General features: G+C 42.7%; 1 protein-coding gene across 4 annotated transcripts in view; it reads right to left on the reverse strand.

Annotated features, from left to right (window-relative positions):
- The window catches only part of LOC137547666 (broad substrate specificity ATP-binding cassette transporter ABCG2-like), a 228,864-nt gene that overhangs the window by 20,196 nt on the left and 182,571 nt on the right, over positions 1-26,097 (reverse strand). For all 4 annotated transcript variants that reach the window (XM_068271110.1, XM_068271111.1, XM_068271109.1 and 1 more), the window contains 5 exons: positions 25,488-25,640; positions 25,211-25,368; positions 16,991-17,142; positions 8,489-8,593; positions 388-635 (listed from right to left, as the gene is read on the reverse strand). In XM_068271110.1, coding sequence (XP_068127211.1) covers positions 388-635; positions 8,489-8,593; positions 16,991-17,142; positions 25,211-25,368; positions 25,488-25,640 — 816 coding nt within the window. The remainder of the gene's footprint in view (positions 1-387; positions 636-8,488; positions 8,594-16,990; positions 17,143-25,210; positions 25,369-25,487; positions 25,641-26,097) is intronic.

Below are 26,097 nucleotides of genomic sequence, written 5' to 3' on the forward strand. Positions count from 1 at the left end.
AAAAAAAAAAAAAAAACACCATTTTTATTCAAAAATAAAAGATAAAAAATTTATTAAAAAATAAACAAACATCTGGGGGGCGATCAGACCCCACCAACAGAAAGCTCTGTTGGTGGGGAGAAAAGGGCGGGGAAATCACTTGTGTGCCGTGTTGTGCGGCCCTGCAGCAAGGCCTTAAAGCGCAGTGGCCAATTTAGTGAACATTGGCCTGGTCTTTAGGGAGGTTTCACACTGTGGTCCTCAAGTAGTTAAAATGAATTTAGACAGGCTGCAAATGTCAGGTATAAGTGCTTGTATCAAATGACTAGAAAGCATAAAAAAAAAAAGAGACACCATTCTGCTTAACAAAGGGTTGTGGGGTGGGGAAGAGACTGACAAGCCTCTCACCTGAGCTATTGATGCTTGAGGATTTCCAAGGAGATTTTTGAAGGTTCTTTTGGAGACCCATTTGAGTTGGTGAAAGAACGAAGTGTTGTAAGTGATTTGTCTGCTGAAGATATTGGTCTTCACTTTTTCCCCGATGGACAGTTTTTCCAACTCTGCCATGGTCTCTTTGTAATAGTTGCTGTTGCAGAACTCAATAGCCAACTTTTCCACTATGGTTTGACATCCTCCATCATTCACCTCTTCTGTACCTATAAAGTTAACACACAGCTTATGTAAACCTGTTCTCAGTTATCATGCTCCAGCTTGGTGATTTAGTGCTCGTATTACATTGGTAACTGACAGTTGTACATCTATTAGTGAGTAAAATACCAATTACCAATGTACAATATAATGTTTAGATTACTTGTGCAGGTCTGGATTATTTCAGGACAAAAATGTATCAACATAGGATCTGGCCAGAGCTTAAAGAGGAACTTCAGCCTAAACAAACATACTGTCATTAAGTTACATTAGTTATGTTAATTAGAATAGATAGGTAATATAATCTCTTACCCACCCGGTTTTAAAAGAACAGGCAAATGTTTGTGATTCATGGGGGCTGCCATCTTTGTCATGGGGGAAGCCATCTTGTTGGTTGAAAGGAGGTGACAAGGGCCAGGAGACACTTCCAACTATCCTGTGTCCTGATTACCCCTCCCAGCTGCACACGCTAGGCTTCAAATGTCAAATTCAAAATGTAAAAAAAAAAAAAAAATTGCACCAAAACAGCAGAACGAGAACAACAAAATCAGAAATCCCATCATGCTTTGCACAGCATCAGAGGAAAAAAGCCCGGGCAGTTTTCTTCTGTGCAGCTAAAAATGAGGCTTGTATAAGAGAAACAAAATTCTGATGCTGTGAAACTGTTAAAGAAACACAAAGCCTTTTCAGTGCTGCTGAGTCGATTTTTAGTCCGGAGGTTCACTTTAAAATGAACCTGAATCCAAATTATGTGAAAATGGGCAATCCTGTGAAAACTTTACACAGGTAGCTATCTCATGATTGCCTCATGTTTGTATCCAATGTAATTTTGCTATGTTCTGAATGCCACAACATGGCTGATTTATTTCCAGCTGAAATCAAACAAAACTATTGATCACTCTGGACAGAAAAATCAAGTTAAGAGGGGGGCGGTTGGGTGCTCAGAGGTAGGTTTCAAGGCAAACGATGAAGCCCCTCCCCCCTTCTCATGTCCCATCCACCTAAAATTTCCTCCCCAGACCCGTACAGAGTGTTGGCAGCAGAGCACGCTCTCACCTATCTGCCGGCACGCTCTTCCTGTGTTCACTCCCAAAGCTCACCACCTGTACCTCATGACCAATAATAGAAGTAAGTGGCGTGTACACACTATCTGGCAAGTTTCCCGACATAATGTGGGTTCTCAGGTTGTAGTCACTGGATCGACCAAGACATACAGAGTAGCCACAGACTGGCACTTCATGTAAATTCAAAAGTCTTCATTTGCGGCTAATGATTCATGATCTGATGTTTCGTGGCAACGGAGTGCCTCTTTATCAATGAACACGACTGCACACAATGTGCACCAGGGAAAGCCTGTGTCAGGATGCACAGACAAGCGGCAGCAGAAGTACATTTTCTGCAATCGTGTTCCTTGATACGTACATACCACGGGGTCACAATAGTACAGGCGCTCTGGGAGGGTGGGGTGGAGAGGGGACACAGGAAAAGCCCATAGTCTGATGGGTAAGTGTGCACTCCACTGCAATGCTCTGCATGGGCCTGAGGGAGTACATTTTAGATGGGGGAACATCACAACTGGGGGCCTGCATGGTGGCTCCATAGAATTTTTTAATAGATTTAAAGGTGAAATCTATTAAAAGAAATTGCAGTGTATGGCAGTAATGGACTCCTCTCTGATCAGAGGGATCCATCTGCTGATCAAATCTGGTGGCTGTCTGCAAGTATATGGCCATTTTATGGCCCGAGCTGTAAATTTTGCCGCCTCCTCCCCGCCTCAATATGCTGCTCTTTTTAGCATCCTACCACCATCTCTGATCATGTGTCATTCGTTATAAGATTAGCAGAGACTGGTCTTCAGATAACCTAAAGCAGCGTCAATGACAGAGAAAAACCTTCAGCATGGTGCCTTATGTGTGGAAAGCCTTTGTAAACAACAAAACAAAACAAAAACTTGCCTAAGATGAGGGAAGCAACTCCCTCCCTCTAGAGCAGGGGTGTCAAACTCAAATACAAAGTGGGCCAAAATTGAGCTCTGCGACTAAAGGTGCCCATACACTCGTCAGATTGGCAGCAGATAGATAAGAAATGCATCTGATGATCTATCTGATGCGTTTTTAGAACATTTTTTACCAGGATAGAATTCCAATAGATTTCAGTTTGAAATCTATTGAAATTCGATCTGATGGCATTTTTTTGCCATCAGATTTCCATTAAGGCCAATGCAAACTGATAAGCAATCTCATCAGATCGACCTAAATTTTCCACCCTGCAAGTTCGATGGAAATCCATCGAAATCGATCGAAATCGGCCGTCGGTCGGTCGATTGGCCAACCGATTTGCAATCGATCGATCGGGATCGATCGGTCGGCCAGAAAATCGGCTGAGTGTATGGGCTGCTTAAGTTGCGGGCCAACAGCAATGTCTAGTGGTCATCTCTCCCTTATAAAGTTCCCTGGTGTCTAATAGCCCCCTCATTCCCCTATACAGTTCCCTGCTGTCTAGTGGCCCTCCCCTATACAGTTGCCTGGTGTTTAGAGGTCCCCACACTTTCTTATACAGTTCCTTGGTGTTTAGTTGTCCTCCCTCCCTGATCTATACTGTTCTAGTGTTTAGTGGTTTTCTCTCCCTCCCCTATACAATTTCCTAGTGTCTAGTGGTCCCCTCTTTCCCCTATACAGTTCTCTGGTGTCTAGTGCTTTCTCCCTCCCCATATGGCTTCCCTAGTGATCTAGGGCATACCCTCCAATATAGCTTCTCTGGTGGTCTTGAGTGGGCCAAACCTAATGCAGAGTTGGAAAAACTCAGAGTGCCAGCTCCGAGTGCCAGATTTGGCTCACAGGCTGGAGTTTGACATGTATGCTCTAGAGGCTTCCTGCGTCCTCCTTCAGACCACCGCTGCTGCCTGGGACCTTCTTGAGGATTGTAACTCCATACCTCTTCATGCACAAGAGCGGCCGTGCTGAACCAGAGTGAGTGTGGCCACATCTCAATAGGGTTTGTCGAGAGGCGCCCAAGCTATATAAGTATTTGCAAAAAAATATTTTTTTCATAGAGGATTCTTATTTCGATTGAAGACTCACTGGAATGGGTAACAGGGAGTCTTTATTAAAAAACGGTTATACTGTTGACAACGCGTTTCATGGGACGCAGCCCGCTTCCTCAGGTCAATAAAACAGAAAACCTAAAATCAAAACATTTGTTTTCACCCATTAAAATAGAGTAACAGACACTTGACATTACATAACAATATCACACGGCTAGCGGGTGACTGTATATATAGATCTTTAATAACATTCTAATAATAATAATAATAATAATAATAATTGTCCATGTAGTTAAAAAGCAAAAAAGTGCCTAATTTTTTCGATAATTATACGCATAACTTTACAACTGACACACTGGTGCAAGGAAACTAGGTGGCATCACTAGTTATGAATGAAATTACCCATTATATCAACTGCATAGGTATGTAACTTACAATGGAGAATATTTCAGTAACATTGTTATATGCATTAAGATTATACAAATGCCCACATTAAAATGCCTGAATATAAACTATACTTTTAAAAAGTTGTAAAATTAGTAAAAGTGCATATTTTTATCTATATGAGACCACCTCATATAAAGGGGTCTGGTGTTTTATATGGGGAAGCTACAAAGAGTACCATAGTATGCTGTGCCTATAATGGGATTTCTATCCTCTGTGAAATCAAAGTGGAGAAGAAGCTCTTACCTGAAATTGTAGCTTTGGCGTGCGGGTGCGCATAGATAGAGCGCGTCTGCCCGCTCTGCCGGCTTTAATGTGTTACTGCAGGGCGATTAGAACCAGCGCTTCCAGTCCACTCGTTGTGGAGCTCCTCATCATGCATAACCTGGTCGCTCGAGTGCAAGGTCTCCTGTCTGTTGTAATGGCTGCGCCCATGTTGTGTGTGACAAGAGGCTAAAGCCCTGCAGTAATACATTTAAGCGGACAGATGCGTTCTATGCGCACCCGCACGGCAAGGCTAGAATTTCAGGTAAGAGCTTCTTCTCCGCTTTGATTTCAGAGGATAGAAATCCCATTATAGGCACAGCATACTATGGTACTCTTTGTAGCTTCCCCACATAAAACACCAGACCCCCACAAAAAAAAACAAAATTTCTTTAAAACCTGGAGACCGTTTATTACAAAGACCTTTTCTAAAGGAGAAATAATTGAGGTAGTATTACCTTTCAAAGATACAAAATGGTATTTAACAGAACATTTGTTGGGCACATTAGGGAAGCTAAAGGTGACATAGGTGTTTATCCTATAAAAGTTTGGAACCAGAGACAAGGGAGGGTGGGAGGGCCGGGGGAGGGGGGGGAAGGAAAGGGGTTAAAAAGGTTTTGTCCAATAGGGCATATTTGTCGGACTAAGGTGGAGTTCTAATAAATGTTTAACTGAACCTTAATTTAGTATATAAATAATATATTTTCAAGATAAGGAAGTTATACTATATTTCACCTGATTTTGATATAACACCTTGTAATTGTGTAAATTTTATGATTCTGTTGGACAAAGTGAAAACCAAATAACAATTTGTCTTAAAAAAAAAACACCAGACCCCTTTTATACGAGGGGGGGGGGGGGTCATATAGATAAAAATATGCACTTTTACTAATTTTACAACTTTTTAAAAATATAGTTTATATTCAGGCATTTTAATGCGGGCATTTGTGTAATCGTGAAGCATATAACATTGTTATTGAAATATTCTCCATTGTAAGTTACATACCTATGCAGTTGATATAATGGCTAATTTCATTCATAACTAGTGATGCCACCTAGTTTCCTTGCACCGGTGTGTCAGTTGTAAAGTTATGCATATAATTGTCAAAAATTAGGCACTTTTTTGATTTTTAACTACATGGAAGTTTATTATTATTATTAGAATTTTATTAACCTATTTTGGTTCCTGGACGTAGAAACTACGTCCAGGAACCATGCGCACTACCGCGCGCTCCCGCGGCCGATCGCGAGCGTGCACGCGCACTCCCGGCCGCGGATTCGGTAGCCAAGGAATCAATGTATCGGGCTATGGTGCCCGATCACGGATTCCTCTCCCCCGCTGAAAAAGCGACAGCTTCTCTCGGAAGCTGTGCTTTTTCTGGCTGTTCCCTCCCCGATGCGTCACTCTAAGCGTGTGTTACGCTTAGAGTGACGTCGTGTAAACAAACTCATGGCCTCTTGTGGCCAAAAAGTAATACTACAACTGAAAGTAAAAAAAAAAAAAAAAAAAAAAAAAAAAAATTAACACACATTTACATTATAAATCTATTGTTTACCTCCCACCCTCCCAAAACTACCCAAATAAATTGTTTACTATAAAAAAAAAAAAACCATTACAATAAAAAAAAAAAAAAACATGTAAATATTTACCTAAGGGTCTAAACTTTTTAAATATCAATGTAAAGATGAAATATTTCTATATTTTTTTATTTTAAACTTGTAAATAGTGATAGATGCAAAATGGAAAAAAATGCACCTTTATTTCCAAATAAAATATTGTCGCCATACATTGTGATAGGGACATAATTTTAACGGTGTAATAACCGGGACATATGGGCAAATACAATACGTGAGTTTTAATTATGGAGGCATGTGTTATTTTAAAACTATAATGGCTGAAAACTGAGAAATAATGAATTTTTCCATTTTTTTCTTATTCTTCCTGTTAAAATGCATTTACAGTAAAGTGGCGCTTAGAAAAATGTACCCCCCAAAGAAAGCCTAATTGGTGGCGGAAAAAAACAAGATATAGATCAGTTCATTGTGATAAGTAGTGATAAAGTTATAGGCTAATGAATGGGAGGTGAACATTTCTCACGTGAAAACGACGGAACGCGAATGGGTTAAAGATCTATATATACAGTCTACCACAATAAGCAGTGTATATTATATATCACAATAGGTAACCAGCTACCAATGGGGCAGCTGTAGTGGGTGTTGCATGCACTTGTGTGCTCCTCGGACCGGGCTACAATTAAGGCAGACCTGATGTGCATACGGCAGGCAAGTGCAACATACAAGGCGTATAGCGAGTCCCATGAGTTAGCTATCCATTGTACGTGGTAATAGGAGTAATTCAACAGCTAGCCGTGTGATATTGTTATGTAATGTCAAGTGTCTGTTACTCTATTTTAATGGGTGAAAACAAATGTTTTGATTTTAGGTTTTCTGTTTTATTGACCTGAGGAAGCAGGCTGTGTCCCGTGAAACGAGTTGTAAACAGTATAACCGTTTTTAATAAAGACTTCCTGTTACCCATTCCAGTGAGTCTTCAGTAGAGGCAAGAAACCTAATTTTATTATTTTTTAGCGAATACTTATATAGCTTGGGTGCCTAGCCACAAAACCTACTGAGTACCCCAACACCTCTCACAGAGGTGAAGATATCTACTATATTGGGATTTATTCAACTAGTGGAGGAGACCAAAGGAGGAGAGCGACCGCCCAGTTCCAGAGCAGGCCGGGCGACCGAGCAGGAACGGTCAAAATTTCCCACACGCGTATATGTTGGTTGCAGGACTGCAACCCATCCTTGTGAGTATTATCTACAAATTGAACCACCAGGGCTTTAACGATACTGCACTATTGGGCTCCTGGTCTTCCTTTCCTCAATAAACGGGGACTCTGTTTCAAGTGACAGAAATTCCCCGGATCTGTTACACTACCTGTGGCCACATCTGCACAATAAGAGCCGTTCCTGGGCAAGCGGCTCTGAATTATTGGGCAGTCACGGTCATACTTGCACAGGGGCAGTACAGCCGCACTTGTGCATGAAGAGGAGCATGTCCACGTAACATATCTGACAAGCTCTTGCTGGATATGTTCTGCGGATCTGTGCACTGCAATGATGGGGCCAGGAGGACCTGGGACACTTCTCCAGGATCCAGTGACTTCCCTCTTCACAGGTTCTTTGTTTTTACTATTTTTGCCTCGGGTACACTTCTATTAATAATATGCTAATCTCAGCCTGGCCACAAAGGAAGAGCATATCTTTCTACTCCTGTGACTGATGAACTTGAGAGAATAATATATATATATATATATATATATATATATATATATATATATATATATATATATACATATACACACACACACACACACACACACACACACACACACACACACACACACACACACATACATATATATATATATATATATATATATATACATATATACACACATACATATATACATACATCCACATCCCTTCCGCAATCGTCTTGGCTCTGGTGATACATTTGGCCTTTATGTCAGGAGATCAACCACTGTTTCTTGTAATAACTTCAGCGCCTGATCATGTGATTATAGCGGATAAACTTGTTCACTTTTAGCATATATCCTAAGGCTTAGCTATTAGGACCTAAGCTATGTAAACAATTGAAATTCTGCAGTAAAGTCTGGCAATAACCTTACAAGGCATGGAGCTGACATGAAAAACATGTTTAACTGCAACTGCTGTTCTCTTTAGTAAAGGTTTATTTTTGCACCTGCATTTTAAATAATTTCACAACTTGAACTGAAATGTAACCCTTCTTTGTCCTAGGTGATTGGAGAGGAAGGGATAAGAAGCGTTGTAAGAATTTTATTGCTTTCTGCTGATGTAACAACTGGCTTCAGTTTGAAATCCCAACCACTCAGCTGCAAAATATGATTTTACTGCTCGTCGCTGGACAGACCATGTCTTGGCAATATCATACTCAGCATGACTGGTTACTCAGCAAGCGAGGAGAAATATCAATGAGAGCAGTGGATATACATAAATCATTAATTGACACAGATTTCACTTCACAGAGTTCTACTTTAGCGCAGACCATGACTTATGTACCTAAGTCCACTTCTTCCAGTTTGCTTAAGGCAACAGCACTTGAGTCTCCGTTGATAACATCCAGAAAGAAGTCAGCAGGATTATTATGTGCTTCACAGACATAGCCTATAAAACAGAACAGTGCATGACGTTAACTACATATGGACTTGGTTTTGCAAAGGTACAGAATTGAAGAGACAAAATAGAAAAAAAAAAAAAGTATCTATACAAGGACATCATGCAACTTTAAAAGCAACATACAACTTTAGAGCAACTCCGTGAAATAGCCTGGTCTAAAACAACATTGTGTAGGCCCTATAGTATAGGGCCTACACAATGTTGTTTTAGACTAGGGCCTATACTATGCAGGCCTTGTTTTTCTGAGTTTAGGCATGGTGGGAAAGCAGCACATACCTAAAGTGACCATGCCCATCAAAAGTCATTCTGCTTTAATTCTCATCCATCTAACTACACTACAAGTGGTAAGATTGTATCATTAGCGGGCACCTTAAGATTTGATAAAATTGTTCAATCAAGAGAGTGAGAGGTAATTAGCAGTTTAGTCAGTATATTGGAAAACTATAGCTAACTGCTTTCTAAAGTACATCAGACACTGTAGTTTTCTCCAGAGGCTTTGAAGTTATCCAGAACGGAACAGATTACCCAAGTGCATGCTCCCAGCCAATAAAGGTTGGTAGAATTAATCTCTACCTCATTCAAATAGGCGGGTCAGTTTGCTAGCTAAAGAGAATAAAATTAAAAAACCTATGCAGCCAATAACTTTTAAAAGACATGTTTTGACCAAAAATATAAAAAAATCAAAATGTCAGTCCTATTAAATATAATGCCCAATCCAATGACACCTCATGGACTGCTCATTTAAGTGCAGGTAATGGGATTTTTGATGGGTACAGCAAGAATATAAGGGAAATAAACACTGCTGATTGCCAAGCTTCTGAAAGCCTTGAATTTGCTTCAATTGTCAAGTACCAGGTCTTCCATAGATGTCATAACACCCTATAGGCTCATACACACATCAGACCATAGTCTTTGGAAAATGAAAGATCACAGACCAATTTTACCCCCTTCCATGTAGTATGAGAGCCATACTCTACACAGTCTATTCTATGGAGCTGAACTCCCCATCAGACAGAAATCTTTGCAAGGTGATGTACACAAAGATGCTGTACACATTCAAAAGATCAGTATCTGCAAAAGATCTGGTCCTGCAAAAGATCTGTTCCTGCAAAAGATCTGTTCCTGCAAAAGATCTGTTCCTGCAAAATGCATTCATAGTCTATGATATCTGCAGATCATCATACACACCTTGTTTAACATTCATCTGCAGATCAGATCCACCAGGATGGATTTTCAGATCTGCAGATGATTGTCTGATCAGCAGATGAATGCCAGTTAAACAAGGTGTGTATGTGGATCTGCAGACCTCATAGACTATGAATGCAATTTGCAGGAACGGATCTTTGGCAGGAACAGATCTTTTGCAGATACTGATCTTTTGTGTCTGTACAGCACCTGTGTGTGCAGCATCTTGCAAAGATTTTTTTTCTGATGGGGAGTTCAGCTCCATAGAAAAGACTGTGTAGAGTATGGCTCTCATACTACATGGAAAAGGGTCAAATTGATCTGTGATCTTTCATTTTCAAAAGACTATGGTCTGATGTGTGTATGTGGCCTCTGACCCTTATCCAATTAACTTTTTCTCCTGAGTTTTTTTCCCCTGGAGATACTTTTTCATCTTATTCAAAAATAGTACTTAGCAATTCAAAAATGTATTAAAAAGTAAGTTAAAAGTAATTAACTTATTTTGAATATTTTCTTGTATAGTGGAAGCTTTAAAGTAAACCAGAGACGATAATATAGAAAGATTTGCTACTTACCCGGGGCTTCCTCCAGCCCCATAAGCACGTCTGAGTTCCTTACCAGCCTCCAGTGGACTGACACGACTGAACCAGTCACCGGGTCTGATTGCAGCTGAAAGGCAGACCGCGGGAGAACGGCGAGGGACTCAGACATGCTTATGGGGCTAGAGGAAGGCCCAAGTAAGTATAATTACCGCCTCTGGTACACTTTAAAGGTATTTTATGGGTAAGGTTTGAAGAGATCTCCTTGGAGAAAACAAGAGAAAAGTTGATAGAATATGGGCCTATATTGCCAAAAGTATTAGGACTTCTGCCTTTACATAAATAAACTTTAATGACATCACATTCTTAATCCATAGGCTTTAACATGGAGTTGGCCTGCTATTTGCAGATATTACAGCTCTTGTAGGAAGGCTTTCTACAAGGTTCAGGAGTGTGTTTATGGGAAGTTTTGACCATTCTTCCAGAAGAGCATTTGTGAGGTCACGCACTGTTTGAGAAACCGCGGAAAAGCCGCCGCGAGTACTCAGAGTAAGGCGGCTAATTCCACGTCCAACATGGCAGCTTGCGCGCATGGGCCTGCATCCACTAGCCTGACGGAGCGCGGAGAAACCGCTGCATGCCCAGTAAACAAGGCGGCGGAGTCCGCGTCCGACACGGCGGTTTGCACGCATGGGCCTACCACTAGCAGTATGGCTGAACGCGGGGAAACCGCCGCATGCTCTGACAGCGGTGCGGCTGGCCCCGCGTTTAAACCAGCAGATACATTACAACACATGTCTGGTGTGGCTGGGACTGATAGTCCATACAGGTTCAGAAGGACGCGCGCTGAGAGGCAGAGCCTTTATGACAGTCAGAAGGGTGTCAGCTGATCCAGCCGATCAGCTGACAATTCTATCAGGTTTCATTGGTCCAGCACTTAGGGGAGGCGCCGGAGAGCGCTTGTGTATATATACTGGGTGCTGGTCATTTCTCTGGTGTCTGGCGTTGCGATCACTACGTGGTAGCACTCAGACCTTGTCAGTATCTGTGATATTTTCTGTGTTATTACTTCAGACTAGTTCCCGGGTGTTGATGATCAAGGAACTCACCCCCAAGACTAGGGAACTGTATTACCATTCTGTTATACTTCAGACTAGTTCCAGGGTGTTGATGATCAAGGAACTCACCCCCAAGACTAGGGAACTGTATTATCACTCTGTTATATATCAGACTAGTTACAGGGTGTTGATGATCACGGAGCTCATACCTAAGACTAGGCATTGTTATTATCTGTTATGACTTTCTGCTTTCCTGACAACTCTCTTGATCTCTGATTTGGTACTTCGCTATATCTGATACTCTGTTGCTGAACCCTGCTTGTCTTAAGATTCCGAATCTGTCTCCTGGCTCTGTATCTGATCTGTCTGTCTGGTGCCGACCTGGCCTGTCCGACCTCGAGAACTATCTTCCCTGTTTGGAGATAGTTCACAGACCTGTCAGTGACACTTCACCATTGGTGTCACTCACTCTCTGGTCCTTCCCACTCTCAGCCTGGCTCCGCCCCTTGGGTAGCATTAGACCATTGGAAGGAACCGGTTCTCTGAGCAGTATCTCTTACTGCCTTGCACCCTCTATACGGGTGCTCTCCTCAAAGTATTACTGTTGCACCAAACACTCATATTACTCAGGTGTCCAGAGGTTAGAAATATATCTGATTATCGGTGATACTGCAGATCATCAATAATCGGGTATATATCTGTATTTTCGGTGATACTGCAGATCACCGATGATCAGATCCTCTCTGTGTTACACCGATCGTTACACCCACACCATACTCTGCCTCCTCCAGACTTTACACTTAGCACAGTGCAAATCAGGCAAGCGCCATTTTCTTGGCATCACCAAAACCCAGACTCACTACAGAGTAAATGTCTCCACTGCTCTAGAGTACAGTGGTTGTGTGCTTTACACCACAGATGGCCACATTAAGTGTGGATGTCTGTAACTCTGCAGAAAGTTGGGGACTTCTGTGTAATAAATATGCAGCATGTGCTGAGCCCGCTCTGTGAATTTACATGACCTACCACTTCATGGTTGATTTTCTGTTGCAACCAATTGCTTCCACTCAGTTACAATACCACTAACAGGAAACAGTGGACAATTTAATAGCAAGGAAATCACATAAATAGACTTACTGCACAGGTAGCATCACTGCACTAAAGTTGGAATTCACTGAGCTCCTGCAAGCAACCTATCCTTTCACAAATGTTTGTAGAATTAGTCTGCATACCTAGAAGCTTGATTTTATAAACCTGTGGCCAGTAATTTAAACACCTGAATGTAATGATCTGGAGGGGGTCTTCCAATATTTATGTCAATATAGTGTACTTTCATACATAAAATTCCATTTACTTAGAATCCCTTCATCATTTTCATATGAAATACAAACTAGTCAGATTTCACTTCCTTCAAGGGACCCTGAACACAAAAAATAAATTAGAATCTGGACTTACCTGGGGCTTCCTTCAGCCCCCAGTAGCCCACAAGTTCTTTCGGCATCCTCTGTGTCCCTTCTATAGTCCCGGTGGCGGCTCCGTTAACCCAGCGACTTTGGATGAAGTTGCACATGCGTGGCCCATCCAAGCACCTGACGCTTCACCGCGGTTCTTAAAAGACTGAACCGTTGAGCCAAAGTCGCCGTGTTAACGGGACCACGGAAGTGACCCAGAGGATGCAGAAGGACCTCGCGGGCTACGGGGGGCTGGAGGAAACCCCTGGTAAGTCCAGTTCAATTTTTTTTGTGTATAACTGTAGCAAGAGGGCCATGGATGATGCCATAATTATTTCCTTTTAAGCAAATAGATCAGTTGGGCTGCTAGGCAACTGTGTGTAGTGCTTAAAATCAGGGCTGTGGAGTCGGTCCAAAAATCCACCGACTCCGACTCCTCGGTTTAGGATTCCACCGACTCCGACTCCGACTCCTCTAATTTGCATATTACAATTTTGTTGATTAAAAGTATGTAACATGAAATTCGTCTCTTACCTGCCAACGCTTAGGAATTTTACAAGACAACTGAAGTGAGAAGGATATGTAGACTGCCATATTTATTCCCTTTAGACTAAAACTAGTCCTTGGTAAGAGTACTTGTAAAAGGTACAAACCGGAACCAAGAACATCTATCAGGCCCTAGGCAATGTAAGTGTGGGTACATGTAAGAATGATGTGCAGGTACTCTGCAGGGGAATGAGGAGATTGTAAACAGACAACACCTCTGTGTTCAATGTGCACAGCATTCTCAGTGGATTCCCTGCAGCTCTGTGGGGAGTGCATATGTAGAGTATAGTACTACTGTGTAACAAAGTAAACCTGAGACAGATGAAATTAAAGTTTTATACATACCTGGGGCTTCCTCCAGCCGCCTTCAGGATAATCAGTCCCTCGTTGTCCTCCTCCACCACCTGGATCTTCTGCTATGAGTCCAGGTACTTGAGCCAGTCGGGCGCAGTGCGCATGCACACACTCCGCCGCCAGGAGCATACTACACCTGTGCAGCACTATTGCGCAGGTGCAGAATGTTCCTGGCTGTGGGAGCGGCATGCGGCCGGACAGCGCTGACTGGCTGAATTACCAGGACTCATAGCAGAAGATCCGGGTGGTGGAGGACAGAGAGGGACCGATTAGCCTGAAGGGGGCTGGAGGAAGCCCCAGGTATGTATAAAACTTTACTTTTCATCCGTCTCAGTTACCCTTTAATTTGAAGTCACCAAACCAAATTTCAACAACATATCAAATTATTTAATTTCATCAGCAAAGGGAGTGCATACATTTGCATAAATCAGCATCAGTGCAGAATTATTTCCATCTCATTGACCATCTCTATTAGTGACACAGCTACAAATCAGGCTTTATTCTTACAGCATAGATGTTATTTAGTAAATATAAGAGATTCCTGTGTACATATCATATATACAGTCACAATCAGATATGTATATCTGACCTTAAAATTACAGGGACTGCTTTATTGAAGCAGCACAAGTAACTAATTTTGATTGGTTTATTTCATTTTTGTGGACTAAGCACAGCTATTACTGTATATATACACATTATTTTTAATGACTATTATCTGAGAAATAGAACATTTTATCATATTTTCTATTTTAATTACAGTTACAAATTCATTAGGAGTCGGAGTCGGTGCATTTTTTCCCGACTCCGACTCCAGGCACCCAAAATTGCCCGACTCCGACTCCACAGCCCTGGTTTAAAACAAAAAAATTATGACAGCCTCCATATTTTTCTCACTTTATTTGTCCTTAAGATCAATAACAATGCCATTATTTAATTATCACTAGGTCTGCATCAAAAACCACAAGTAGGAAGGGGGTGGGTTATCTACAGATCACGGTCATGTTTTAGGGTAAGGCAGCCGTCAAAACGTGCACGTGGATTATAGCGCAGAAGATTTGGCCGCAGCTGGCGCCACCATAGACCATAATAGGAATTACGGCTATAACGGCACACAGTGAGTAACATTGGCGCCATCAGAAGACAGATCTGAAGTTACTTTTAAAACATTGTAATTTGAAGCCGAATTACATCATTCCCCACCATCCACGTGGACCTGGAGGGGGAATAGTAATTAACGCCGCAGGGACTTGTGCGGGAACAGGGTAAGCCGTATATAGGCTGTATCCTGCGCCGAAGTCTCCCGGCGGCTATTTCTCTTGTACACGGTCTTAGTGCCTTAAAGAGAGTCTGAAGCGAGAATAAATCTCGCTTCAGACCTCATAGTTAGCAGGGGCATGTGTGCCCCTGCTAAAAAGCCGCTATCCCGTGGCTTAACGGGGGTCCCTTCACCCCCAAATCCCCTCCGTACAGCAGGGGAGCGCTTCCTGGTTGGGGCAGGGCTAACCGCCGCAGCCCTGCCCCACGCGCGTCTGTCGGACGCGTATCTCCGTCTCTCCCCGCCCCTCTCAGTCTTCCTTCACTGAGAAGGGCGGGGGAGAGGCGGCGATGCGCGTCTGATAGACGCGACTGGAGGCAGGGCTGCAGCCGTTAGCCCTGCCTCCAGGAAGAGAAAATTTTACGACCAACTTGCGACCAAGTCTTGCGGGGGTGAGTTTGGGGGTGAAGGGACCCCCGTTTAGCTGCGGGATAGTGGCGTTTTAGCAGGGGCACACATGCCCCTGCTAACTATGAGCTCTGAAGCGAGATTTATTCTCGCTTCAGAGTCTCTTTAACACAGAGCTCCCCAACCCCGTCCTCAAGGTCCACCAACAGTGCATGTTTTCCAGAAAACCACAAACATTCACAGTTGGGGTGATTACTTACCTGTGTGGATTTTCACAAAACATGCACTGTTGGTGGGCCTTATAGACAGGGTTGGGGGAACACTGCCTTAACAGACCCTGAAAATAGCATTTTCTATGATATTGGAAAACCATTCTTGCGGGTTACCTTTAAAGTGTAACTGTTGGGCATAAAATCAAAAATCAATTATTTTTATTCGGTAAACAAGTAATAATGATGCTAACCAGGCAATCCAAAAGTTAAAATCACTATTACTTTTCTTGTTAATAAATGATCACTCCCCAGTTTACCTGACTTTGGTACACACAAAATTTGGTACGCAAAAAGGAAGTTGCAGCCGGGCATGCTGGGTTGTCCTTTTTTGCTTCTCTAATTTCCCCCTAAGACTTAACTAATGCAGCCTGATTGGCTGAAGCCTTTTCTTTCCCTCCCATTTTCCCTTCAAACACCTCTGTTCCTCTCTGATTAGCCAGTATTTCACATGCTGAGACAATGCACTTTCTATAGTGGAGGAAGGGAAATGCATACACAATCAGGCAGAGGAGAGTAAGGGAGGAAATGACATCAGGATTGGCTTCAAAATTGCCACAGTTAAAATATGAAATGCTAAAAAGAATTTTCTCTTTTACTGTAGAAAAAAAAAACACTAACATCAAAACGTGGACAGTGCAATACATATGTTATGTAAGTATAGCAAGTATTTATCTACTTATACTGTAAATGTTTTTTTTTCTGAGGTAGTATGGCTGACAGCTCCTCTTTAAAGCAGACCTGAACTCAAAACTTCCTCTACACAACAGCATAAAAACCTTTAGGGCTCAGACACACTATAAGCGCTTTTCTGAGCGCTTGCAATCGATTAGCGCTTTCTAAAAACTTTTTAAAAATCACTCCCATTCACTTTCATTAAAATCACTGTAAAAATCGGCGTGATCGCATGTTTTTATGCGCATGCGATCACGATGATTTTTTATGAAAGTGAATAAGAGCTAATCAATCAGAAAAGCGCTTATAGTGCGTCTGACCCCTTAAAGAACAACATTTCTTTGTTACAGCGGATACAAATCCTGCAATACATCTGCAGTGTTTCTACTTCCTGCTTTCATGGAAGCAGACATATTGTTAACATCCTATATTTACCAATTAGCTCTCTGCTGTGGCAGTCAGCTGACACAACTGAGGGATCAAATTACAACTTGTACTTAGTCACAGATGAGGGGGAATTAGACAGGGTAAACTTTCTGAATACATACAGAGTGCATTTCTCGGTTTTCCTTCCGTCCTGTGCAAGAGTTCAGGTCCACTTTAACACAACCCCACTCTAGTCACCACTGAATCTAAGACTCTTACCCATCTCTGTAAAGTAATCCAGTGCATATGCAGAAGGTCCATGGTAGAGCAGTTTTCCTCCTGCTAACAATGTGAGGCTGTCAAACAGTCTGAAGATGGAATACCGAGGCTGGTGTATAGAAAATATGATAGTCCTGCCTTGTCTTGCCATCCTAAGAGATAAGAATAAAATATGAAATAAGGAATGGTTAGATCTAAATCTAAAGGTACTTAACCTCCCTGGCGGTATGATTATTTCCAGATTTTAGGGTCTTTTCAGGACGTTTCAGGCCCTAAAATCAGGAAAAAAAACATGCTGCCAGAGTCTCTGCAGCAGCCCCTGCTCTCACTCACCTCCCTGGACTCCAGCTCTCCAACTTTCCCTACGTCCTTGGGGTGGCGCTGTAACTCTGTAGTGAGATCACCGACGATGATCTCACTAGAGTGATTCAGAGCCTCGGAGGACAGGAAGGAGAATGGCTACCGATGCCTGGATCCCCCAGGAGGTGTGTAAAAATGCCTGCTGTGCTGCATTGAGCTCCTGGTGGTTAGCCCGAGCTTAGCTAGGGCTTAGGGCTCTTTCACATTAGGGCAGATTTTCTGCGTTTCAACGCAAAGGGTAAAGTGTGCGTTACCCAAGGTGAAATGAAAGTCCATAGACTTTCACTTTAGCTTTCACATATAACGCAGCCTTTTTGTGCGTTGCGTTACACTGCACCCAGGCGCAGTTTTTCAGCCGACGCTAGCTTTATGCGTTACAATGTTAGTCAATGTAAAACGCACACTATGCGCGTTTTTAATCCGTTAACGCAGGCAATCAGTCCCAGAAAGCAACAGAGGAACGATGTAGAAAGTTGAAAACTAAAAGAAAAAAAAAATACCTGCGTTTTTCTATGTGCTGTAACGCATTGAAAACGGATTAAAAACGCACACTCACTGCAGTGCAACGCATATCAAAACGCATTAAAACGCATACAACAAAACGTATGCTTTGAGCGTTCTCCAACGCAAGCTCTGATGTGAAAGGCCGAGCTACTTACTGGTAGTAGTGTTTCGGCGAATCCTCCAGGACAGCTCACCTGAGATTATCATTGATCCCCTCCCCTATGGAAACACATGCAAATGTCAATTAATTAAACAAATTAGCTCCCACTACATAGCCAGTTACCTCCTGTGCTTCTCCAGTTCTAAAAAGAGTACTTAGCTCATCCCTTATTTTCATAGCATGTTATTATATTCATTTAAAACATATACAACTCTTAAGTGGAAATAGGGCTGGGAACTAAGGCAGCTGTCCTGGAGGATTCGCCGAAACACTACTACCAGTAAGTAGCTCGGCCTTTCTCTCATCATCCTCCAGGACAGCTCACCTGAGACCAGCGAGAAACCGTTACCTTAGGGTGGGATAACTTCCTGGAGCACTTTGTGACCAAATGCCTGATCCTGGCTGGAGAGTAATTCGACTCAGTAATGCTTCACAAATGTTGAGTGTCCTGACCATGTTGCCGCTTTACATATCTGGTCTAGTGAAGCTCCCGATCTCTCTGCCCAAGAGGTTGCCAAGGATCTAGTCGAGTGTGCTCTAATATCTGAGGGTGTATTACTGCCTACTGAGTTCTTTTAACGTAATCACCTCCCTAATCCATCTAGCTATTAAGTTCTTGGAAGCATGTAGGCCCTTCCAACTACCTGCAAAATAGCTGAAAAAGATGGCTTGACCTTCTCCAGTGTCGAGTGCTCTCTAGATGTGTGATAACTGCTTGTCTTACATCTAGTCTGGCCAATCTTTTCTCTCCCTCGTTCTTAGGGTTAGTGAAAAAGAATGGTAGAATGATTTCCTGAGACCTATGGAAAGCTGTATCTACCTTGGGTAATATGTGGGATCAGGTTTGAAGACTATTCAATCTGGATGGATGATCATATAGGGGTCCTCCATGGACAGTGCCTGTATATCCCCCACCCTTCTAGCCGTTGTAATGGCTATCAGGAAAGCTACCTTTAAGGTCAAAAATCTTAATCAGCATTTCCTCTGCTGGTTCAAAAAAAAAAAAAAAAAAAAAATTTAAATTAAATAAAAAAAATGTGACATCAGAACATCTAGGACTAGTGACAAATCCCACGGTGGAGCAACCCTGCTGGAAACCGGCTGGGATCTGGCCATAGATTCCAATTTTTTTTTTTTTTTACCCATGCAGTTCAGTAGATAATGGTCTATTCAAAAAACTGATGATGCTGAACCCTGCATGCGCAGGGTGCTGACTGCTAAACCTAGAACTACGCCATCCTACAAAAAAAAATCCAAAATAAATTGAATATCATTTGAAACAATATTCTCCCTTTCTTTCCATAAGAAAAAGTTTTCCCGACCTGGTTATAAATCTTTCTAGTATTCTCCTTTCTACATTTCAGCAAAGTAGCTATGACTGTCTGAAAATCCTATATTACTTAAGGGTTGCCCCTCAGGATCTAGGCTGTAAGATTGAGAAAGCCTGGGTCTGGATGGACCAGGTCGCCCTGCGTTAGTAGGTCGGCTTCCCATATTTGCATGAGCAATGCCTCGTGATCAGCCAATTAGGTCAAACCCGCAAAGCAAGCCCTGACAGGTTTAACTTGGTGTTTGATGCACACACTGTAGAAAATACTCTGTATATTGCCCAAGCTACAGTTGGGAGACAGGATGAACATCTTCCCAGGAGCCACATATCTTGTCTTACCGTGACAGATTTTACTCCCAGCAGTGTATGTGTACCTTCGATTTGAGAATCCATATTTTTTATCGGCAACAAGAGCTCTGTCGAGTCACAACTAGTGACCTACCCACAAAACTATTTCAGATATCTGCAGATTCCGAATCTTCCTTAAAGTGCTTCAGCGTTGTAAGACAAACTCAATATGGTCTTAGGAGCTTCCTTCCTTTTTGCTGCTTATCAAAAAGATTGTCTAGAAAATAGCTAGAGAAATACAAAAAACAAATAAATCTTCGGTATTGATAGAAAAGGCTGCTATTGTTATCATGATCTTTCATACAGATCATGGGAACACTAGGTAACCCATAAGGGCTCCTTCACAGTGCGACGCTAAGGTTGCACGTTATAAAAAGTAATAACGCAGACTAAGGCCCATTCACACTGCCCACGTTTCCAGCTGCGTTTTGGAAACGCATGCAGGAGGCAGACACGCACGACAGACAGTGCATAGAGTGCACTGTCTGATGTTCACACTGCATGCGTTCCGGACCTGTGCGGTCTGGGAACGCATGCTGCACGCGGTCTTGGCAAAAAATGCGCGGCTGTCCCATTCACTTTTCAGTGCTGGGATCAGCCATGCAACGCATACAAAACGAAGATGGCGTGCGTTCGCATGTGCTGCGTTCCGTATGCGTGGTCATCCGCGTTTGTAATGTGAACAGCCCCAACGTATGTGTGACATTCACAGTGCTCATGTTGCGTTGTTTGTAACGTGCAGCAACATTTAGAAAGTGCTACATGCTGTGCGTTCTTTTGGTTACTAGCTCCACTGGACTATTTGCACATGCTCAGTAATGTTTCTTAATTTTTTTTATTTTTTTTTCTTTCTATTTATATAAATGTGATGCATGCGCCATTTTCGTTCTACCAGTATGCAACGAAAACGGCGCACCGCAAGACACATAACGCAGTGCAATATAACGCATCAAACGCAAAGTCCTCGTGTGGAAGAGCCCTAAAGGAAATGCTTTAGACTGCAGCTAAAGCTGCTTAAACTCTTTTAATGCGCTTTTGTCCAGCCAGATTCAAGGCATCCAAGCTGCAACCATTAGGGCATGCTCATTAGGCAGTAGCAACCTTAGGGAGTCTTGCCCTAAGAACTACTTATACAATAGGTGCAGGCTCTCTGAACAGGAAGAGCTGAGGTGTAAACCCTAGTTACCAACGTCAGAGGCAAAGCCTTTATCACCATACTAGCTACAGCCCCTTTTCCGGAAAAGCAAACTTGCTATTTGAAATGCCTATGCATAAGCTTTGCATATAAGTATCTGAAAAAGCAGTATTGCAATCAATGTGCATAATCACTGCACCTAATCTTATCTGAGATGCACTCGTGTCAGAAAATCTATGCATATCATTGCATACGATTAGCATTGCAAACAGATTAATTATGTGTATAAAACTGAAAAGCAAACTAGCTGACAGACCTGCCATCCACAGGAATACAGGATTAATAAATCCTTGTACTGTGACCAGTACTTCAGTAGGAAACTCTGTAGTCAAAGTTGAAATACATTGAGTAATAATTTCCATTGAGGAACCACTTACCTGCTATAAAGGTTCCTGTATCCTCAAAGGGATACCTCATTTTAGAAAAGATTTAAAGACATTATCTTGTAAAGTACTTTATACTCATTTCCAATGAAGTTAATCATGTATTTATGGTCCATGCAACCCAATAAATCGAATCAAACTGCAGCGCACCAAAAAAAAAAAAAAAAAACTGTGCAGCGCAGATGGGGCCCAAACCAGCAATCTCAAAATTGACTGTTTGTTCCAAATGCATTACATGCAATCCTTTAGCAAAGCTATAGGGAGTGCCCATCCCCCAGCCTCTGTTTCCCCTCAAGGAGGAATCTGAAACCATTGGATGATGAAACACCTGAGGTCTCTCAGCCCGATTAGACTGGATTACCTCTAATGGAAGCTCTTTAACAAATTAAATACTTCCCAGAAAGTGGTCATTGAAATTTGGACAAACATTGAACTGGTTATCACCTTCATGCTTTACCCCTGACAAGTATAAGCATTACATCAAGGTTTCAGATAGGGTACTGCAAAGCAAATCCCACCAGTCTAGACTCAGATCTATCAGGATAGAAGGCCTGTAGCTCTAGCTTGTACTGGCTTGTGCGGCTGGGCTCACACCCTGAGGGGAGGAAAGCTCCATGATGGCAGAGGGAGCAGCAGCTCCTGGAGCAGTGTCAGCCTGGGCTGCTAGTAGCTGCTGCTGCCTCTCGGTATGTCTATTGGAATAGACGCCGCACAGCCAGCGGAAGTTACAGAGTAGCGACTTCCACCGGGAGCTCCCATGGAACGCACGCCCCCATGAGTTTGCATCAGTGCAATCATTTCAAGGCGGATGAACTTCCGCAATCACCGCGGTGGAGTGGAGCTCCGCCAGGAGACCTGCTGCCTGACAGCTGAGACAGTCGCCTGGGATCCCCTCTGAGAGGGATGCTCCTGATCTAACTGTTTAAAAGGGAACCTCCTTTTAAAAGCTACGCTGCATAACACAGTGCAGCTTAGAAATCCTGTTCATCACAACCATAATACACATCTGAGTGAGAGACAGGAGATAGAGAGGTACCTGTGGCTGAGTGCTTGCTTACTCAGGGTCTGCAGCCTGTACCTTATCACTGTCCACAGTAGAGGAATCAGACTGCTTCATCTCCATCTGCTTCTGACAGTCTCTGGTGCCCCACATGTGCTCAACGGCTTAAAATGCCGTCCTCGTGTGCTCAGCGCCGCCCCTACGGTCAAAGGAACCCTTCCTGCTGGCACCACCAATAGACGCCCTGGACTGGCGGAGCTTCCGTCTGCCGACCTTAGGCAGCCATGCGGAGGAGCTGTCAGCCGCTTACATGTGTTCAGAGGACACCATATCAGGGGCAGCCATGAGGGAGGATAGAACACACTCACTCCAGAGCATGTTAGATCGACCGGGAGTGAATGAAAAACACCTGTCATATCACACTCTCTGTTCGCTCCGCATACCAAGCAGGAACTGCCCCCACATGAGGAAAATATATCCTATCTTTCCACTATAGGTGCAAACAAGCTCCCCTATAGTCAAAACAACAAACAAACTGCAGTGAGCCATGGGTGAGCTGGAAACAATGAAGAACTGGGGAAGCACAGGAGGTAACTGGCTATGTAGTGGGAGCTAATTTGTTTAATTAATTGACATTTGCATGTGTTTCCATAGGGGAGGGGATCAATGATAATCTCAGGTGAGCTGTCCTGGAGGATGATGAGAGAAAGAGCCCTTACAGCCAGAGGTTACTAATATGTTATTTCATTTCAAGGACTGTTGTCAAAAGTAGCTGTAAACTTGCAAACAATTTTCTGCTTGGCATTTTTAATATTAGTTATAGCTTGTTCTAAAATATCTCTATTTCCCTAACTGAATTAGCATTTCCAATCACTGGCACATCATGCCAAGAGATAAAGAATGCCTTAGCTGATCATGGGCATTATTCAATTCCCTTTTTCTCCTAAGGGTGCATTTCCATGCTTTCTGCATCCAGCTTTCCGCATGTGTCTACCTGTGGTTGTCTTCCAGGACAACCTGGAAGTTCGGATGCGGCTATAAACTACACTGCGGGGGAATCGAATGTGTGCTGCAGAAATCTGCAGCATGCAATCCATATTTTTCCCCACAATCATATCGCTCTGCAATGGTGCAACCGAATTCAATGGAAATTACTCCATTGGTATGCACTGATTGCAGAGCCATTGTGGAAAATCGCGATACGGATTCATGTCTAGTGGAAACGGGCCCTAAGTTTTCTCCTAGGCGATAATTTTTCATCTTTTGTTGAAAAATAACTTTTAAAGAGACTCTGTAACATTCAAAAGATCCCCTGTGGGGTACTCACCTCGGGTGGGGGAAGCCTCCGGATCCTAATGAGGCTTCCCACGCCGTCCTCTGTCCCACGGGGGTCTCTCCGCAGCCCTCCGAACAGCCGGCGACTGTGCCGACTGTCATTTCAATATTTACCTTTGCTGGCTCCAGCGGGGGCGCTGTGGCGGCTTTCCATTCCGAACTACACGGAAATACCCGATCTCATTCGGGTCCGCTCTACTGCGCAGGCAACTTGCGCCTGCGCAGTAGAGCGGACCCGACGGCGATCGGGTATTTCCGTGTAGTTCGGAGCCGACAGCCGTCAGAGCGCCTGTGCAGGAGCCAGTAAGGTAAATATTGTCGTCACCGCTGCCCGGACTCCACGGAGGGCTGCAGCGAGACCCCTGACGGATGGAGGACGGCGTGGGAAGCCTCATTAGGATCCGGAGGCTTCCCCCACCCGAGGTGAGTACCCCCCAGGGGATCTTTTTATGTTACAGTTCCTCTTTAAACACTGACAAAGTACTAAAGCGTAGGTAAAAAGTACTGTCAAAATTATTCTATTTTCTTCCTTGCTTGTGCCTTAAACCGAATTTTATTGATAAGTTGTTAAAATTTCACCTAGGAGAAGAAAAACTTAGGAGTGAATTGAGCTGAATTGTTTTAGATGGATTGAAACACACTATTAAACAAAACTGATGGTGACTGGTTAGGTTTAGGGTATTAACCCTTTGCCTCCCAAGCACGTACCTAGTACGTTCTGGCAAGCAAGGACTACTACTGCCAAGAACATACCTAGTACGTTTTTTGGCACCTCCTGGTTTGTTTTCTTCTTGCTGTTTGCAGCAAAGATCCACTGCTACAGATGGCATGTAAAACCTCTAGGTAACAAGCTCCTCGGCTCTGATTTCAAGTAGAGGCTCCATGCCTGCCACATGACCCCAAGCAAACACAGTGGAAGAGACAAAGCTGTAATTCTGGCATTCAGCAGCTGTGCAGTAACAGCATAAAAAAAACATCCCCAACATGCCTTTAGACAGGCTGCCTTCTCCATTCCTCAGATTCTCTGTGTATTTGAGTCCTTTCCCTGCACCTCTAAAGGAATACAAAGTTGGATTCAGCAGAATCAGGGCTTTTACGAACAGTAACATTTTTGTCAGTGAATGTAATTCTTCTTTGGAAAAAAAAAAAAAAACACAACAGAAAATTATTTGATTTTTTTTTTTCATTTTTGTAAACATACTTCACTCACATTTTGTTATATCTCAAGAAAAGTACAAAGTTTTGGTTCAGTGTTCAAGCCACATTCATTACGGAAAAACAATACATAATATGTCCTATTTCATGTAGGTTTTCTTGTAAAAAATCTTAAGTAAACCCAATGAGTGCAAAATATCTAAAAACTGCTTTTCAGTAGATGTTCGCATTTAGGACAAATCGGCTGGTAGGAAAAGGGTTAAAGCAATATGAAGAATATATGCTCAAAAAACCCCAACCACTTAAAGGGTATTCCTGTCTGGCAGCACAAACAACACCAGTGATTGATACATAAGAGGCAGGTTTATATAAAGTACCAAGACTGCAGTAATGGGCATTGAAAATGCAAAAATACACCCAAGAAGCAGCTATAAGAAGTATATTTACTACCTTTTCAGCAGCAAAAGAACAGCATTGGCAGTGCTGGCATCCAAACCGGTGGTTGGTTCATCCAAGAACAAAACCCCTGGATCAGTAATGAGCTCCATACCAATATTCGTCCTTTTCCTCTCTCCTCCAGAAACCCCACGAATGAACACGGTGCCAACCTTAAAAAAAAAAGTCAACATTAATTTCTAGGGCATCTAAAACATCAGGTCTGCAGATTGCAGAAAATTCATTAGCGGTAAATATAATTCAGTGTAGCACCAGCTTCACTCTACTGTACCTTTGCATCGGCAACTTTTGTCAGCCCGAGCTCCTTGATAATCTGATCAATTCGCTCATCTTTTTCTCTTTGCCTCAGGGTCTTGGGCAATCTTAAGGCTGCTGAGAACTGGAGGTTCTCTCTAACAGTTAATGTACCCATCACAACGTCATCCTATAAGACACACAAATCAGTTACAGAAATGCTGACCTTTTTAATCAAGTAACAAATTGTAAAGTAATTTACAATTACTGTAAAAAAAAGTTTATCTGGTTGAAAAAAAAAAATCATTTCGAGAACTAAAAACTTCCAAATAGAAGGAAAAATTAACTGAGAAAACGTAGCAAATCAGGCCTATTGTGTTTTTGTCTATAGAGAAGTAGCTGCAAAGTGTTTCCAATGCTGGGGGACATTGAAGAACATGGCAATCTGCAGACCTAGTATGAGTTTATTTTCAATTATTTCAACCAGGGCTGTGGAGTTGGAGTCGAGGAGTGGGAGCAATTTTGGGTACCTGGATTCAGAGTTCAGAGTAATCTGAGGAGTCAGATGTTTTTTGTACAAAATCCACAGCCCTGGTAAGTGTTAGACTAAGGAGTCAGAGTAGAGGAGTCTGAGTCATTTTGGGTAC

The sequence above is a fragment of the Hyperolius riggenbachi genome, chromosome 1 (assembly GCF_040937935.1).
Source record: "Hyperolius riggenbachi isolate aHypRig1 chromosome 1, aHypRig1.pri, whole genome shotgun sequence".
Lineage (NCBI taxonomy): Eukaryota > Metazoa > Chordata > Amphibia > Anura > Hyperoliidae > Hyperolius > Hyperolius riggenbachi.